This window comes from Mangifera indica, chromosome 4 (genome assembly GCF_011075055.1).
Source record: "Mangifera indica cultivar Alphonso chromosome 4, CATAS_Mindica_2.1, whole genome shotgun sequence".
NCBI classification, from domain to species: Eukaryota; Viridiplantae; Streptophyta; class Magnoliopsida; order Sapindales; family Anacardiaceae; genus Mangifera; species Mangifera indica.
In genome coordinates, this window is record NC_058140.1 from 12,506,828 (window position 1) to 12,526,741 (window position 19,914).

At 33.3% G+C, this 19,914-nt stretch overlaps 2 protein-coding genes across 2 annotated transcripts; one reads left to right on the forward strand and one right to left on the reverse strand.

Annotated features, from left to right (window-relative positions):
• Window positions 1-978: 978 nt before the first annotated feature.
• On the reverse strand, window positions 979-8,929 carry LOC123213457 (protein CHROMATIN REMODELING 25). The gene is made up of 21 exons (XM_044632893.1): window positions 8,690-8,929; window positions 8,141-8,521; window positions 7,659-7,745; window positions 7,313-7,553; window positions 7,122-7,247; window positions 6,967-7,023; window positions 6,797-6,883; window positions 6,570-6,665; window positions 6,282-6,332; window positions 6,078-6,152; window positions 5,891-5,977; window positions 4,075-4,166; window positions 3,853-3,985; window positions 3,439-3,558; window positions 3,247-3,360; window positions 3,039-3,122; window positions 2,846-2,923; window positions 2,703-2,761; window positions 2,017-2,206; window positions 1,817-1,915; window positions 979-1,438 (listed from the first exon to the last, which is right to left on the reverse strand). The coding sequence occupies exons 1-21, from the start codon at window positions 8,890-8,892 to the stop codon at window positions 1,088-1,090; spliced, it is 2,811 nt and encodes a 936-aa protein (XP_044488828.1). The 5' UTR covers window positions 8,893-8,929; the 3' UTR covers window positions 979-1,087.
• An 8,664-nt stretch (window positions 8,930-17,593) lies between these two features.
• LOC123213522 (protein PLANT CADMIUM RESISTANCE 2-like) lies at window positions 17,594-19,257 on the forward strand. Its single transcript, XM_044632977.1, has 4 exons — window positions 17,594-17,862; window positions 17,945-18,016; window positions 18,107-18,316; window positions 18,949-19,257. The coding sequence occupies exons 1-4, from the start codon at window positions 17,661-17,663 to the stop codon at window positions 19,023-19,025; spliced, it is 561 nt and encodes a 186-aa protein (XP_044488912.1). The 5' UTR covers window positions 17,594-17,660; the 3' UTR covers window positions 19,026-19,257.
• The last annotated feature ends 657 nt before the right edge of the window (window positions 19,258-19,914 follow it).

A 19,914-nucleotide genomic window follows, 5' to 3' on the forward strand; every position in this document is an offset into this window, starting at 1 on the left:
ATTCACCAAGTGGGTTTCTGCCACGTGTCCTGTTCTCATCCTACAAACTCTGACAAGTTTTGTTGCAAGCTTGAGAAAAACATAATCTAAGGGAAATGTCTCCCTTTTGGTCTCCCATTTTGTGAGCAAAACTTGTCTTTTGTGTCGTAAATCTTAGAAGAATTTTATCTCAAATTTGTGTTCAAACCCACGAGACTCGGTTTACAATGTTAGATCATGGAAAAGGAAAAAGGTCCTCTCAACTTTGTTTATTTGGGTGCTCTGAATTTTGCCCCATTTTGGTCTCGTAATTTCTCATTATCTACTATAATAGGAAGGGGACTGAAGCATAATTATCAATAATTGCAATAGAAAAAATAACGTATTCTGGGAAATTTTATTCTCAGAACGGCAGGCAAATCTATCCCAGCAAAACCGTTTGTTGACACAAGATCATGTAAAGAGCCAACATTTTGCCAATGTTGCCAAGGAATTGCTGCCACACTTTAGATTTCTTGTATTTTTTTAACCAAAACAACTCACATAATCAAAAAGGTTTTTACATAGTATTTTTGAATGCCGAGAACTTAATAATTGTCGTTCCCTTACCTCGAACCATTATCAAAGATTAATCTTGAGCTAAACGAATCATTCTTTTTTTGTATACACAAAAAATAGAATCACATCAAAACGATTTTTAAAAAATAAAAAATCAGTCTATTTGTACTTCAACGAAAAAAATACAAAGTTCTTCAAAAGAAAAACTTTTTTTTTTTTGTCTCCTAGACCTTGCTTATGCGAGGGATGGTAGTGATAACACATTTTGATAAACTATTTTTTTCATACATTAATTTAATTTTCTATAAGCTAAAATTTTGATAAAAATGAAGTTCAATAAGTGTAAAAGAATCCTTTTACTTAGACCTGATGAGAATCTATTCCCATTCCCTTTTTAAACCAACAAAAAATAGCTGATGTCTCTATCGATGCACATGCTAATACTAAAAGCACAGCACACTGATTAAACTCCATAGATCTGACAAAACCATCACTTTGTCTAGCAACTATAAACAAAGGGGATAATTAATTATTTTAAGCCGCCAAAACTTTATGCAAAATCATCATCATGCTCTACATTTTCAGGAGATAATCTTTTAAGGGGCAATTGATTCACAGTTGAGAGTTTATGCTTTATTGTACCTTTTAAAGAAGTTCTTATTGATTTCACACTTCCCTTTTGCTTAGGCTGAGAAGATAATGCAATATTCCCAGAATTTTCGTTTGAAGAAATAGATTGTAGAAGCCTATGATGTTGAGACAATAGATTGGGTTTTCGGTCCAGGTTTTGCTTGAGATTACTCTGGTTCTTGTTTCCCTCTGTTTGCTCCATCTGTGGGCTTACCTTTGATTCAATTGGTACAAGCTTCCCATCTACTTGGTTTGTGAAAACAAATGTGACCTGCAAAATTGTTACTGTGAATACTCCACATCTATTTACAGCCAGATGACGAGCACATGTGAATGCACCGATTATTGCAGTTATGTTTATGATGTTGCTGCTAAGACACTCTCTAGATATTTGACAAGTAACACAAAATATTAGAACCAGTTTTCGTATTAAAGAACGTTAGTTGACTCTTAAAGTTCTTACAACAGGCATGGCCATGATTCGCCTAGTTTTTCACGTTTTAATGAAACTTTAATATGTTTTCAGCAAGATGGATGGTTTACCTTAAAATTTTACCGGGCACAGTTACTTTGTGAGCAACTTAATGGAATTCTTTTTCCCTAGAAAATGAAAATTGAGTAGATATGAAACTTCAGACAAATGGCAAACCTCGTCACCAGCAGAAGCTTGAAGTATAGCATCAGGCACAGATGTTGACTGACAATGATGCCCCCAACTATTTAAATCTTCTTCCAGTGGAGTTCCTACCTGATACAATTTTGAAGAGAAAAAAAGAATAGTACCAAATGTTTAAAAACTAAAATTAGACACTAGTAAATGCAATGATAATGCAGTGAATCTGGTGATACCTGTTTCTCCGAGCTCTTTAACTTGTGCAAGCATCCAGCAATTCCAGCAAAACCACCAATATCTGGAATGTCTTCATCAGACTGATACTTTCTATGTTCTGATTTGTTTTCATCTCCCACTCCTATGTTCTCAGGTCCAACTTTGTCATTTTGGCAACGAGTGCAGTTCAAGTTCTCATGAATTTCAGACCTAAAAGTACAATTTAAACTAATCATTACACATGAAGATTTCAGAAACAATTTCATGCTGCAAAAGCAGGAAATGAAATGCAAAAGCTAATAACATTTTGATACAGTTTAAAATGACAAGCTTAGGGGTTTCGAAACAGATAATTTTTGTGCCAACAGTGATCCAAAATGATTCAGGTTAACAGACAATTCTTAAATCAATATTTATTATAGATGAACTCCACATCTTTTACTACTATACTTCAAATTGCAAATATTATCCATAATTATTTGGTATTAAGCCACACAGACCAAGCTAGGTTGACGTCATTTTATATTACTAAATAGAACACGAAACAGTACTACTTATATTTCTTGTTTTACTTGTGATAGTGCTACTATACCTATCTCATCATCAGCAATAACAAGACTAGTATATAGATCAATGATGAAAATTTTAAATTGACATTTTCTGTAATACACAGAACAGTAGTTTCAGCTTCAGAAATAATATGTACCTAACATTCTCATGAAACGAAAACAGGTCACGCAAATCTTCCATTGAAAGAAAGTTACCCTGTAATTCAAATACTTTATATTGCATGCATTTAAGAGCAAATTGTAAACTCAGATCATCCAAAAAGGGGATCTTATCAAGAACCTGTGCTGAATGGCTCTCCATTTGCTCTTGCTGAATAACTTTCTGAAGCCCTTCTTTGGACATTTGACGCTGGTAAACCTAAAGAAATTAAGAGCAGATTCCAACCTCAGGTCATAAAAACTCAAACTATCTTTCGATCAAAAATTAACAAAACATTGTGGTTGCATTAACTCTGTTGTTGACATGTTAAAACCTTTTCTTCTATGGTTCCAGTACTAAGAAATCTGTATATGTAGACTCTCTTCTTCTGCCCATCCCTCCAAACTCTTGCAGCAGCCTAAGTATGTGCAAAACATAACATGCAAATAATCAGAATATCAAGTTATAGGGGATCAATATGCTTACTTATTAACCGGCATTAGATTGACTAGTACACTTGAAGTTCAGCATAAGGCAATTACTTGTTTATCATTGGCAGGATTCCAATCAGGATCAAACAAAACAAGTCGGTTACCACCAATTAAATTGAGACCACAACCACCAGCCTTGCTGCTTAAGAGAAATACAAATTGATCCTGCAAATTGTTCAAATCAAACTGTATAAGCCTAGAAGCTGCACAAAAAACAGCGTAATTTTCAGATGGGATTTGTACCTTTGATAGATCATTAAATTGATTAACTAACTTCTGTCTTTTGCTGATAGATGTGGTTCCATCAAGCCTCAAGTAAGGGTACCTTCTTTCACGACACAATTGAGCAAAAAGGTCTAGTGTCTGGTACATTACAGTAAAATTTGGTTAAAAATAAATAAATTGGGTCCTAATATACTCCATATATAAGATATTTATATAAATGATAAATAGAACTGATAAGTTCACATGACCAAACAAATCATTAGATGGCATAATATTAGTCATTGTGTATGGAACTCAATACCGTCCCCATGGATGGATCAGTACTGGCATATCAGAGAGTAAAAGGAAAATGGCAAACTGAAGAAGTAACTTATATAATAATATGTATCTGCATTTCATATACTGTTCTGTTTAGCAGTAATTACCATGTACCTGGGTATAATTTGAAACTAGAACTATCCGATCATCAGTTCTATGGCGTAGATGTGCCAGCAACCGTGCCAAGACATGCATTTTTCCAGAAAGTTCAACCCAAGCACCATCACCTCCAGACCATGATCCAGATCTAACGATATATCAGGGAAAATAAATCATATATAATCCTAAATATGAAAATAAGATATTCATGAATAACACATTCAAACAAGTATTTACCTTCCAGAGAACATTTCTGGAGGGAAAAAGCGTATACAATCCTCAAACCCTGTAGTTCCTGGACTTCCACTTTTTATAGTATCATAGATAAGCTGCATAGATAAACTATTTTCAATAAGAATCAATCTGTCTAACAACATATATATTTCTAAACTGTATAAAACAAAATAGATATTAAATAAGAAAAAGTGAAGCATGGACTAGGCTTGAGTACACTTTCAGTGAAAACTTGTTTGCTAGGGCCCTGAATTTAAGGGTCAGTGCTTTGTTTATTGTAATGGATATAATTAAATTTTTGTCGGATAAATTAAATTTTATTGAATGAAGATTATGATTACAATTAAAAATCCAATATCTCTAGCACTACACCAACAGATTTTTGATAATGCTTCACCCCCAGATATAGACATACTTTGAATTTAGATTCTCAAAAGTTGATTTCAATCCTCCCTGATACCTACTGTTTATTCACTTCAAATTTAATCCTAGTTGGACTTTTAATCATAATTGATTATCCTAAACCTAATTGGTAATTATTTAATCCTAACCTTATTTCCTAATCTTGCAATAATTTATTAAATTCTTAGATCACATACAAATAATTATTAATTTTGTAAATCACCCCTATGATGTGGGGGCCTAACAATTGTTTCCTCTCAACAATAGTTGTGGCCCCAAGGCTAAAGTACAAAAATTAAACCAGAGTTGTTCTGCTCTTAGGTCCTCCAACAAATGGTCAAAGGGAGTTTAGCAAGATTTATGAGGGGTGGATGAGCAGGAAGCATCTAGAGAAGCAAGTGGTTCAGGAGGGCAGGTTGCAATGGGAAATTGGGAGCAGGAAAATTGGCAAGTTGAGCAATGTTGGCTGGGTGGCAGGAAACAAATTTTTGGCTTAGTGTAAAGTGGGTTTTGGTTGTAATAAGTGAAGCAAAAGGTCGAAGTTTGGGTGGTCTGACCGTGGGCTGCTCTTGAGGTATCTATTGATTGTGCATTGTCAAGGTGGATGTTTGAAGTTTATGGATCTTTCTTCAGCCAAAGTGGTAAAGCTAGATCCCATCCGAGTATCCAATTTTTCACTCATGGCAACCAACATTCTCTGATAATTTTCCATCCAACATTTGAAATTGGTCATTCTATTCATCATGTTCCTTTTGCCATAATTCCCTCAAATCCTTCACCTCTTTTTCCAATGAATCCACTCGACTCTCCTTCCACATGAAACCATAGGCTAACCAAGGAATAACACAAGTGGATCGGTGCTCTAATACCAATTGGTAAAACCTAGAATTGTAAGTGTTGATTGTAAAATAATTAATTGAACTTTTATTGAATGAATTGAATCTAATTGAATGAAGATCACGATTACAATTAAAAACCCAATATCTCCGCACCCTTGGATACAAAGTTTCTCTAAAATTGGATTCTCAAAAGTTTATTCCAATTTTCCCGAATAACTAGTATTTATTCACTTCAAATCTAACCCCAATTGGATTTCTAATCATAATTGACAATCTAAACCTAACTAGTAATTGTTAAATCCTAACTCTATTACCTAATCTTGCAATTATTTATTATATTCTTACATCACATACAAATAATTATTGATATGCTGAATCAGCCCTATAATGTGGGGGCTAACATTGTTCTAATGAAAATCTGTTCACTACTATTTATCTATAGCATGCAAAGAAGTGATCATATTAGATCCTGTGCAACATCGGACAATAACTAGAATTAATTTAAAGGTAGTTCTACCAAAAAATAAAGCTAGAAATAACATATGTAGTAAATAGATTTTGTACAGAGATTTTTTAACCTTAGGATGATTACACAGCTTCTTAAGAGCAGTGATATAAGCCAAAATCTTCGATTGCTTAGTTTCTTCAGAAATTGCCCGTTTAACCTGTGTTTAAGAGCAAATACACTAGAACTGTCAACACTAACAATCAAATATTAATGCACGTCTCTAATCCAACATGGAGTTAAAAAAGAATGACACTCACATTTTTGGAATGTATAAAGTGGTTATACAACTCTGATTGGAGAGGAGTCAACTTGCAACAAACAACTTCAACTATCTGAAAGAGAAATGAAATAACCTCTATAAGTGTATCCACATATAAACAAATAAACCCTAACTGGTTGGAGAATCAAGAAATTATCTTCATGTAACAAAACCATGACAGTGGCACTTGCACATGTCATACCTTTGGTGGCAAGTGATTTGATAGCAATGCATTAGTCCTTCTCAAAATAAACTGCAAACATGTAACTACAGGTCAAATCTGAGAAACAATAAAAGCAATTCTACCTTATTTGCAGAAGAATATCAGAAACCCCTCAATTCCTCTACATAATACTTTTCTACTAGGCAGGAATTTCACATTATCATATAGTTAAAAAGTTTAACTAGTCCAAGACAAATAGATTCAATAACTATTAGGAAAGCTAGCCCATATAAGTGAATCCATAAATAAACAAATAAATTAAATTACCTGATTCACTTTTGCACTTAGTTCTGCAGAACGCTCAATACCTAGCTTCTTCTCTTCCTCAGTAGCAGTAGGTTCTCTTCCACAAACAATCGGTGTCTTTGTAATTGCAATTAAAGTTCACACACAAGATAATGATACATTAACAAAGTGAAGTAGAAAATGTATGAGAAAGGACAAGGAGTTAACATCTCAAAATATAGTATTTCAAATATATAGCATCACCTCACCTCATAGTAACGTCGAAAATATGCAGCATCACCCAAGATTCCAGGATTAGTAAAATTAACCATGGCAAAGAACTCTTCTAGGTCATTCTGCAAAGATCCACATAAAGAAATAAATATAGCAACAAGAAACTTACTTTTACACTACAGAATCATTGGCAAATGTCTACCACCTGCATTGGCGTTCCAGACAACAAAATTCGACGCTTACATGGGAGAGCAGCCAATGCCTGATCCAAAGAAATGTTAATAACTGATGTCAGTCAACAATGACAAAAGAATATATTAAAAAAATGGAAGGAAGATTTTTTTACTTTACATGCCATACCCGATTTGTTAATGTTTGATCATTTTTCAACCTGTGAGCCTCATCACAAATAAGAAGGTCGCAAGACCCATGTCCAGTAAATTTTGAAGAATGCATCCGAAACGTTTCATATGAAACAATGAGTACCTGTGATAGTGATTAGATTAGCTCATATTTCTAGAAAATTACCAGAAATTGCAACACAGATTTACCTGCAAAGGACTGCAAGGACTTGTGAAACTGTCAATTCCGAAGACAACATCATCTCTGGTGCTTTCACAGAGAACTAAGAGTTGAATTCTTTCTCCAACCCACTTCTTGATCTCAGCCTCCCAATTACTTACAAGACTGGTTGGTGTGACAACGATGGCCTTCTTAACCATTGGCTTTCCATCAAACCCTTGACATAAGAGAGTATAGAGTAATGTTATTGACTGCAATGTCTTCCCCAACCTGCAGAATTGACACTAAAACCATCATTCTCACAGTAACATTGAATAGAAGGAGAAAAAGGAAACCTACAAACTCAATATTAAACAGAAAGGGTAAAGCATTTACCCCATATCATCAGCAAGAATACATCCATATATATTGGCAGCACTGCATAATCCTGAAACACATTCAAACATGAACTGAACCCCTTCTCTGCAATTTAGCGTAAAAGAAGTTAGTATCCATTCAAAAGACCATAGCTAAATCAAAACATAATCTCAAACACTGATTTTAAAAATATTGTCATATCTAATAGCATAAAATTTCTTTCAAAAAAATAAATAAAGAAGAAAAGTAAAGATTAAGTCCAAATCATTATTACTCTGAGTATCAATGCTCTACCAATATTTTCCCATGGCTTCAGCAATCAGAATTCAGAGTGAAGGTCAGACCAAAAAATATGCCCAAATTGGTGTTTACAATCTTAAAAGAATAGAATTAATTAAAAAAAGGAGTTCATTCATGAATATGTCATTTGAACTAAAATAAAAACCCGTAAATATCACAAAATTTCAAAATTCAAATAAAATTCGCATCATAAACATTACCTTTGATGGGATCGAAGAAACCGAACCAACAGTGGATTAACTGATATTGTAAACAAATTATCACCACCATGCTCAGCTTCCTCTTGTTGCCACAGGACCAAAGGCTCAACCCCAGGTGGCAACGTCACATTTTCCTCCACGACATCCTTCTCAACGGTCCTCGGTAAATCGAATTTACTGTTTATAGTCACCAACACTGGCCTTGCGGAGCCCCAAGGGACAAACCGTTTGCGTGCCCAAAGACGACGAGCAAGCTGTTCGTTTCCGTTATTGTAGCCATCGGAAGAAGGAGGTTTAAAAGGTCTCCTACAAACGGCCGCCCCTTCTGTAACCGAAAGGACTCTTGGAAGCAGTGATTGTCGTTTCACAACAAGGTTGCCTCTAATCAATCAAAAAACCCAAATCCAACAAAAAATTATTTAAATTATTCGATTATTTGAAATTTGAGCTAAAAGCCCTAACTCAGAAAGTACTAATACGATAATCTAGACATTCCACACAAAAATAATAAAATTTATTTACTGATAAACAAAATGAATGAAATTTCACCTGACGAGAGCGTCGACGTTTTTCGACTTCCGATCTTCGTCGGACGGCGGAGAATCTGCCACTGATTCTTCTTGTTCTTCTTCTTCATCATCCTCGCCGTTATCGTTATCATTATAATCTTCGTCATCGCCATCGACGGTGAATTCGTCGCTTGAGTCGGCTGTATCGGACGCTGAGAAAATTTCTTTTTCTTCGTCTTCCATGAATAACGAATTGACAATAGATTACTTGAGAAGGAGCTTGTCTGCCGTTTAAAAACTCCAATTTGGCGGCAAAATGAAAAACAAAAGAGAGTAACGTTGTGGTTATTCACGGGTGTTTGGGCGCAAGAGTATAGTGTTCTGTAGCTAGATTAGGATATCCATGGACTTATTTAGTTGCTCAAGGAATGCCGATTAGGGATTTTACTTGGTTAATTTATTATAAGAGATCACATGTGTTAAGTGTGATTAATTGGGTTCTTAAACACCTTAATTCATCTAGTTAATAGGTTCAGTTTGTAAAGTGTATATTATCCTTGATATGATAATAATATGAAATTTTACTAAAATATATAAATATTTTTCCTTAATAATAAAAATATAAAATGTAATGAAATATCGTGGTGCATTATAAATATACCACTATTATTAATCTATACTACTATTATTAAGATGATAATATTGATGGGGTATATTCAAACATGAGTAGTATTATATATATAAATAATACGTATAATTTTATACACAAATAATAAATATCATTATATGATTCGATAATTTTAAATTAGAGTTAAAATAATACATAATCATATAATGACATATTATTGTTTATAAATATAGTTTTATTGTTAAAAATTTTCCTTTGATGACTTACATTTTTTAGGCATTTACAAACAGAATCAAAGGAGATCAAGATTTAGAGGAGTAGAGCACATTGAGACAATGAATTGACACTAGCTATCGACATTGGTTGGGATTCATATTTCAACCAATGAAGTTGCATTTGCATAACAATAATCTAGTAACGGTGATGCAAACCATCAATTTTCACCAACATTAATAATTTGAAAAGTTGTATTGGGTTGAGTTTTATAATAGTGAATCATGTACAGTGTTGATAAGGAAACTTGTACTATCTAAAAATATCTAAAAATATGTAACATTTGTAGATGTAATTTTTTCAGTAGAAGTATACAATTTAGAGTCTTGCACTACAAACATGACAATTGAAATTGTGAAACAATCTCTTTATCCGCTATATATAAGGATTAACTTTAATAAACGGAAAAATATAACTATTTAAAATTTATGATAAAAAAATTTATTAATTTTTTAAATTGGTCATCACAAGTCTAGTCATCCCACAGTTTCATTAGATCAAATAAATAAAATTATTCAAAATCTAACTATAGTATTATAATATACAATGATACCAAATTCCCACCTAAATTATAGGTATATGCCCTTGAAATTTTCTCAAATGAGATATAATTTTATGTTTAACTAATATTTGATATTCAAATATTATATTGAATAAGAAGTTACCTTTTAATATTTATTAAGGTATTATTAATATTATGAGTAATATTATATATGTCTAGGATTGTTAATTAGGTCAAGCAAGTTTATGGTTCAATTGTTTGACCCAAAAAAATTAGTTTCAAGTTGAATAAATTTTGGGGTCTTAGGCAAATCTGAATAAAATAATTTGTTCGTTAAATTATCAGATTCAAACTTGAACAAATATTGTTCAAGTCTGTGGCCTGATAGCCTAAAAAATTTATTACAAAAAAGGGTGTATTTGTCAAGTTTTCAAACCTACAAGGGGATTGTGGAGTTGTTTTTTGCATATTTTCAAAGTTACATACGTGACACCCCCATTAGAAATTGTACTGTTCTCCAGAGGAAGATAACACTACTTTGAGTGAGTAAGCATACATTCACTTATAAACTTCAATAAGAACATCATTCATTACATTAATCATTACCAAAAACCCCTTACATTATCAGATTATAGAATTTCATCAAAGGATGTCCATACAAAAAAGTCATTACAAACAAAACAAAAATATAAAGTGTAGTTTTTACACCTCAAACAGATCAAACTCAAATGTAAACATAACATGAACATACACAAGCTTGACAAAAATACCCTCACGTAGTCTCTATGCTTGTTGATTGTCGCTCATGCCGCAATCATCATGATCACTTGTACCTGTAAACATAAAAATCGAGAGTAAGTGATAAAACATTTAGCAAGTAAGAAACTCTACTACTAATTTATATATAATCCCCAAAATATCTTTGAGTTGACCCATCATAACTTAATCCTTTAGAGTCTATCCCTAACTCTTATAGCGAGGATAATCAAGTCTTTTATCATATGATTATACTCGAAAACCTCTAGACTACATATATCATAACTCTCAGGTTAATTGTGTTTCATTCGATTACTAAAAAATTACTTTTTGGATCTCAAACTGGTGTGACCATCTCATTTTTTGATGGAAGGACTTTCATCAATCTATAAGCTATGTCTTATAGTTGTATGTTAGCTGGTTAAATTGAATCGGATACAAGAATTTAACATATTATCCATGTGAGCATATTAAAATTTTCAGGAAAACCCAAAATGAAAAGATGACAGTTGTCAAATTTTTATAGGCAAATTCAGGTCAAGCTAGAAGTAATCCTCACCATCCATTAATTGTATCTTTACAACGTGTTATCAATCCAAGCAACATACTCGAAGTGTGATCACCAAGTCACCTTGATATCCTAATAATTAAGATTAGCACGTGACACATGTATATGATTCAATAAATACTATGTAGACTCTGACTCTCCACATGTTTTGTCCACATAGGAAGACTAAAAGTTGACGAAGTCGTCCCCCATACTTTGAAAACTAGCAGATAATTGTTGTATGGAAAATTCTTACCCACATAACATTTACTCTAGTGTTATATGATGGAATTAACTGAATGATGGAGACTATAACTAAAATTTTATTAAGGGAATAGAAGGAAGGCGTCGAAATGATGACAAGAAGCAAAAAGAAGAAGCAAGAAAGTTTAAGCGAAGGAAGTGTGTATCTTACATGAGGAGAGTAAGAGGGTTTTATAAGAAATTTTGCCGCTCCTCTAGTCAACAAAAATGGCTATCTTCAAAGTCAATTTTCCAAGACATTTTAATGCTTTCACATCATCTTTTAGCAAAAGTCTAAATCATGTGGTAGAAAAATTCATCATGTATAACATCAAGAAGTTTTTTCATATTAGAATCAATCTAAATAATTATGATAAGTGATTAGTCACAATAATTAAATCTTCACAATATGAATGAAATAATTTTTTTATTTTCCTTTTTCGTGTTTGCAAAGAAAAATTATCTTTCTCTTTTCAATCGGAATCATGTTAATATAATTATTCTGTTTGAATTCAATTAGAATAAGATATCAAGAAAATAAAAATAAGAGGATGAAGCAAACAAAAATCTAGCCTATATACTTTTTCTTACCTAAAATCATTGTTCAAGTTTAATCCTCCACTGGGTATTCTTCATTGTATCATTGATTAATAATACTTAATAGATGTAGGTCAAATCGAACTATTTTAAAAGCATGATGTGTGTTTTTTTTTTTTTTTGTTTTAATAAGTTCAATATATCTGGTAACATTTTAGATCATATCAAGATTTAAAAAATAAAATTTTAACTACATGATACCATGAGACTTTGTATTGAGTGTGACGCAACATATATGAATAAGGGTTAGTCAGGTTGAGCAGCTATTCAAAGCCATTAATCACTTGCATTTTATAAGATGAACTTCAATTCATCTTCATATACATAAAATAATATACCACTTTTGTTTTCCATGTGCATCATAGTGTATAATAATTTATACGAACTTCATCTTCGGATTCTTTTAGCTTAACATCATCTGTATTAAATTAATAACTCTGCGTTGGAATTACTATTGAATAATTCAAACATGGGAAATTTTAAAAACTAGGCAAAATTAAAGGGGTCTAAGCGAAATTGCCCAAAAAATTCAGGTTTAAGCAAAAATGCCCAGGTTTTGTGAAATGACGAAACTGCCCCCATACATAAACACAGCAAATTTTCACTGTACAATTCAAAGAAAATTCGAATTTTTTCCACATCCCACGGCAATCCCACGGCGAACGTCATTTCCGCCGATTTTCTTGCTTTCCGGCAACCGAAAATGGAAAATAATGTTATCACATCTCCCGTAATCTTGTTTGGATCAAATTATTGCTCATATTATTGAGATTTGATTGAGATTTTTGGGTTTGAAATTTTAGGGTTTACTTTACGGTTTGAATAATGCTTAAAATGTTTCAATTTTTGGTTGTTTTTGTTGAATTGATTGAGGGGTTTTATGTTATACAATGTGTAGATTTGATTTATGTAAAAATCGGAGGTCGAAACGACCAAAAATTGGCCGAAATTGGCTGTCGAATGGATCGGCAATCTGCCGTGGGAACGGAGTTTCCCACGGCAAGACGAATTCTCCCACGGCAGTTGAATGGACAATGGGTTTGGGGGGGTAAACTGGCTTTTTTAACACATTGGGGTGTCGAGGAAATCCTTAGCCCACGTCGGGTTTTTCTGAAATTTCGCACGTTGTCGTGGGAAAAGCGAAATGACGAAACTGCCCCCTTTATAAACACAGCAAAATTTTCATTTCTTCCCACGACAAGTTCTGTTTTTACTGTGCATTTCCACGAAAATTCCACAAGTTTTCCTCCTCCCACGTCAATCCCACGGCAAAGGTCATCCCCGTCGATTTTGAAGCTTCCCGGCAACCGTAAATGACAAAGAAGGTTAGTATATCTCCCGTAATTTTGTTTGGATCAATTTATTGCTGATATAATTGAGATTTGATTGAGAATTTTGGGTTTGAAATTTTAGGGTTTACGCTTTGAATATTGTTTAAAATGTTTGGATTTTTGGTTGTTTTTGTTGAATTGATTGAGGGGTTTTATGTTATACAATGTGTAGATTTGATTTATGTAAAAATCGGAGGTCGAAACGACCAAAAATTGGCCGAAATTGGCTGCCGAATGGATCGGCAGTCTGCCGTGGGAACGGAATTTCCCACGTCAGGACGAATTTTCCCACGGCAGCGTCTTCCACCAGTCCTAGTTGGGGGTTAAAGTGGGGTTTTTAAAACCTTGGGGAGCCGGATTGATTCGTTACAACACATGGGGTTTTATGGAAATTTTTGATATAACATTGGACCTTTTTAATTAAAGAATTTTAATGAGGGGTTAAATTGAGAATTTTCTTATCCACGGTTTCTGATCGTGTAGTTTTCAAATTTTATATCCGTTTTTTCTGTTTTAGGTTTTTCTATATGTATTTTTCAAATTTTAAATTCGAGTTTTCGAATTTTGGTGCTTTTTGGCACAACTTACGATGTAACGACGTTATTTCAACTTAATATTTCGATTTTTCGTTTATAGGATATATCGATTCGTTTTTTCAATTTTTCAAATGATTTTTCGGTTAGCGACATTCATAGGTATTTCAACTGATAGAGTTCGAATTTCAGTTCTGTTTTTTCGAATTTCACAATTTCAGGATATACCAATTCGTATTTTGAAGATTTCTGATCGATTTTTCGATTATCGTCACTTTAAGGTATTTCAACGTATAGAATTCGAATTTCAGTTCCGTTTTTCTGAATTTCACTATTTTAGGATATATGAATTCGTATTTTTACGAGTTCCGAACGATTTTTTGATTATCGTCACTTTAAGGTATTTCAACGTATAGAATTCGAATTTCAACTCCGTTTTTTCGAATTTCACCATTTCAGGATATATCGAATCGTATTTTCAAGATCTCCGAACGATTTTTCAATTATCGTCACTTTAAGGTATTTCAGCGTGTAGAATTCGAATTTCAGTTCCGTTTTTTCTAATTTCACCATTTTAAGATATATCGATTCGTATTTTCACGATTTTTGAATGATTTCCCGAGTATCGTCACTTTAAGATATTTCAACTAGGGATGGCAATGGGGAGGGGCGGGGAGGGGATATCAATCCCCGTCCCCGCCCCGTCCTCGTTACGGGGATAAAAAATAATCCCCGTCCCCTCCCCGCGAAGGAAAATCCCCTCGGGGAAAAATCCCCTCTTCATCCCCGCCCCGTCCCCGTGGGGAAAAATCCCCTCCCTATCCCCGCCCCGTCCCTGCGGGGAAAAATCCCCTCTCAATACCCGTAAATATAAATTTTAATTCCTTTATGTATTTCAATAAATAAAATAAATCATATTCTCCCAAAATATCACTTGCTACAAGAGCTACAAAATATTCATTATTATTTTAGTTCAAATACAAAGTTTTCATAAAATCTAACAATATGCAATAATCAATCTCTTCATTAGTAGCTCTTCATGTATGTGATTTAGGATAATTTTATAATAACATTAAATTTAACACTTTTCATTCACTTCAATTGATTTTATCAAGTTTATAATTTGTTTTTTTTTTTTTGTGTAAAACCTGCTGGATTGACTAACTAAGTTTTGAAGTTGAAATAAAATTAATTTGGTGCATTTGCATTTTATGATAATGAGATTCTGGGGTCTTTTTAATATATTAGATTAATAGTACAGAAATTAGTAAAAGTTGATAATTGATAATTCAAAAATTAGTAAAATTAAAGTTATAATTTTAATAAATCATAATGTAAAAATTTCTAGAACTTAATAGTTTAGAAGTTATTATATTAATATATTAGTTTTAAGGGGTGGGAAGGGGTGGGGTGGGGAGGGGATGGGATGGGATGGGCTGGGCCAGGGTGGGGAGGGGAGGGGAGGGGAGGGGAGGGGCGGGGCGGGGCGGGGCGGGGAAATATGTATCCCCGTCCCCGACCCATCCCCGACTACGGAGATTTTTTTCATTCCCATCCCCGCCCCTTTCCCCGTTAGGGTCGGGGAGGGTCGGGGCCCATAAAATCGGGTCCAAATTGCCATCTCTAATTTCAACGTATAGAATTCGAATTCTTTTTTCCCGTTTTTTCTAATTTCACTATTTTAGGATATATCGATTCGTATTTTCAAGATTTCTGAACCATTTTTCAATTATCGTCACTTTAAGGTATTTCAACGTATAAAATTCGGATTTCAGTTCCGTTTTTCTGAATTTCACTATTTTAGGATATATGAGTTCGTATTTTTACGAGTTCTGAACGATTTTTCGATTATCATCACTTTAAGGTATTTCAACGTATAGAATTCAAATTTCAACTCCGTTTTTTCGAATTACACCATTTCAGGATATATCGAATCGTATTTTCAAGATCTCCGAACGATTTTTCAATTATCGTCACTTTAAGGTATTTTAGCGTATAAAATTCGAATTTCAGTTCCATTTTTTTCTAATTTCACTATTTTAGGATATATCGATTCGTATTCTACGGAAGTTGAACGTATAGAACTCGAATTTCAGTTCTTATTTGTTAAGTTTTGTCATTTCCTTTTTGATTATTTGGAATTTCTCATTTTTTAATATTTTTTTCACTAATACATTTGTTTACATATTTATTTTTATGAATGTCTAACAAATTTTACATTGAATTTTAACAGGATATTTCTCGCAAAAGAAGACGGATTGACAGCGAGCTACGCATTCCCGACGAGTCCAGATACTTCCGGGCAGATGCGATATCTCGTGCACAGCATACTGCATTATCCCGGATTTCTTCTACATTGACCCCTTGTCAGCTGCGACTATTTGAGAGGACATATTTCGGGTCCTTCCTTCGTTTACCCGAAACCAAATTCTGCGGGATATTGGTTCATGCATTTTTACTCCGCCAGTTACATCCACCCTTGTATGTCGTCTTGTATCAAAGCAATACCTATATATTTTTAACATGTTATATAAATCCTGTATATATTGTAAAATATCTAAAACCCCCATAACAATGTAAAATATCCAAAACCCCCCTATATTTATCCTAAATTCATTTAACCCCCATACTTGTCAAATATTACATTTAACCCCCATATTACGACATAAAAACTATACTTAACAAATAAAATAAAGTTTTAGGGTAAAATTGACATAAATACCTTTTTTTGATGAATAGTATTTTTTCGAGTCGAATTCAGAAATACGAACTTCCTTCGTCCGAACGAATCCCTACTAATTGATGTTGAAAAAAAATGAAAGTGAGAGTGAGTGTTTGAGTGATATGAGAAGTGTGTGGAAATAAAATGAGTGAGGAGGGTTTATATAGATGAGGGGAAGGGTAATTTTGACATTTTAGAAAAAGTAATGAAATATATAAATAAATATGAAAATGCCTTTACAATGTAAAATATCCAAAAACCCCCCATATTTATCCTAAATTACATTTAACCTTATAGTGAGTGAGGAGAGTTATATAAATGAAGGGAGGGGTAATTTTGTCATTTTAGAAAAAGTTTTAAATAAATAAATAAATATCAAAATGCTTTTATAGTGTAAAATATCCAAAAACCCCTCATATTTATCTAAAATTCTATGAAAACCCCCATAGTAAGTGGGAGAGTTATATAAATATGAGGGGAAGGGTAATTTTGGTATTTAAAAAAATTCATAGGCATTTTTTTTTTTGAAACAGTGATTTTGGGCATTTTGGCTTGAAAATAGTGATTTTGGGCATTTTGGCTTAATGGGAGGGCATTTCGGCTATTTTTTTTAAATTTCCCTTCAAACAATACATGACACTGACAGCCTATTTCTAATTTCCAATCCCGTGATGCTCCTAGGAAATTGCAGAGTCGGCAAATAATGCTTAATTAACGAAAATGATATGGAAGAATGAACTTCAAGTTGACCACGCAAGAGGTACCAATTTTCCACAAAATACGCAAAGATTCCCCGGTATATATTACCCAGTGATAGTTGATCCTGCAGAACAAGGAACACTACTGCAAGTTTTTCATCACATTCCTTGTATCTCCAGCATGTATTCTTCTCAAAATGATGCTCACACATACACAACTGACGTCCATCCAGGGACAGTCCCAGTTTCAGGATTTCCAAATCACAGCGCCACACAGCCATATGCTCCTCCTCAACCTCCATATATCTCCTCCGGCGTGCGAGTTCGTGTACCGGGGAAATGGTCTAGCGGTCTTTGCCATTGCTGTGATGATGTTTCCACTTGTAAGCTCTTTAAAACTCACTTAGATCAATAATAGTACTGGCTAATGGTTAACCCCAATTTTTTTTTTTTTTTTTTGTTCAGGTTTTGTCACTTGCTTTTGTCCTTGTATAACATTTGGGCAGATAGCCGATATAGTGAGTAAAGGGTCATCCCGTAAGCACCCTACAAACCAGTTCCTCTTTGTTTCTTTCTTTCCAGACAATTTAAATGATTTTATGGTGCTTATATGCAATGGTTTTACAGCTTGTGCTGCAAGTGGAGCAATTTATGGACTATTGGCTATGACTGGATTCGCTTGCTTATATTCATGCTTCTATCGCTCGTCTTTGAGGGCTCAATATGACTTAGCGGAGTCTCCCTGTGTGGATTGTTTAGTGCACTTCTTCTGTGAGGCTTGTGCACTTTGCCAAGAATATAGAGAACTCCAAGATCGCGGCTTTGACATGGGAATAGGTAAACCCTTTAATCACTTGTAGGCTCGTAGCTCATAGCTTCGTATTCCACTGAACTTTGAACAGATAAAAGATTAAGCTCTCTAAATTTTTGGCCTTAATACCTGAAAACTAGGATTCATTTTAGTCCTGAGATATGTTCTTATTGTAGTTTTTTCTGAACTTCGATAATCCTGAAGAGCTCATGAACTGGTAGATCTTTACTTTGAACCATTTACACTCTGATGAACTTCAAATAAAGAAGTGACCTACCTGCAGATTATTTGTTATCATGCAGTGAAATTTCAACAGAAGAAACACTTTTCACATCATAGTAGACTGGTAAAAATTATGTTCAATTTATGGCTGAAACGAAATTAAAAAAAACTTCAAATTCCAAACATAAAACAAGGAAGTCATATGAATTTGCATTACAAAGCAAAAACCATCTTTATAAAATAAGTTAGATTTGGTTTGGAAAGATATAAAAAATGGATCAGTAGTTGACTACAATTAAGAAGAGTCGTTAGGTTAGGTAGAAGACCTAGTTTAAATAAGAACATGTTGACTTGCATGGATTGATTGATAATTAGCTGTTAATTTTCTTGAATCAATTTTGACTAATTTTTTATTTGGGGATGGTGGGAAATGGAGGCTGGGAGGCAAACATGGACAGACAAAAACGAGGAGTTATAATTGCTCCAGTGGTGGCATCAGGCATGACAAGATGAAATCAATTTCTCATGCATGTGATTTAGGCTACTGCTTCTTCTGCTGGATGGATCGTGTGCTTGTGTGATTTCACTCGTGTAATGTCTTGTATATGTTGAATTTCTTCTTGACGTTGTGGCATTTTGAATACTCTTTGCTTGTAATATTTTCCCAGAAGAAAAAAAATGGAACATATTATCTGTGACCCTGAGCTGATTTAAGAATAAATTATGAAGACATGGTTGAAGATCAGTTTGATCGTCGACTACACCTGTAGATTTTCTCCAATATATATATATTTAAATTAATATTCTATTAACGTAGACGTCATAGATTTTGGAAGGGCTATCTTTGCATCATGTTTGTTTATGTATTTTTACATACAATTTAAATATATATAAATATATTATTATATGATTAAATAATTTTAAATTAAATATAAAATAATATCCAATTATATAATGATATATTATTTATATATCTAAATTATATACCAAAACTATATATACATAATATTACCCTTTACAATTTCGTTATTACAATTCCAATCATCCCACAGTTTCATGAGATTATCAAATAAATAATATTATTCAAAATCTAACTATAGTATCATAATATAGGCCAAAGGAATTATTCCCACCCAAAGTATATTACATTCTTAAGTTCCCATCCTTTAACTTTAAAATTTTCATTTACCCATTTATGAATTATTAAATTTATTAGTTTTAAAAGTAAAATTATTATTTTATATATAATATTTAAATTAAATTAAAAATTTATCTTCTTTCCCTCTTCCAAAGTTTTAAAAACTAACAATTTTCTCCCTTAAGTCAATTTGAAAAAAATCACACTTCTCCCATAGGGTTTAGTTTCAATATCTGATTAATTTCCCTTCCTCCAATGATTTGC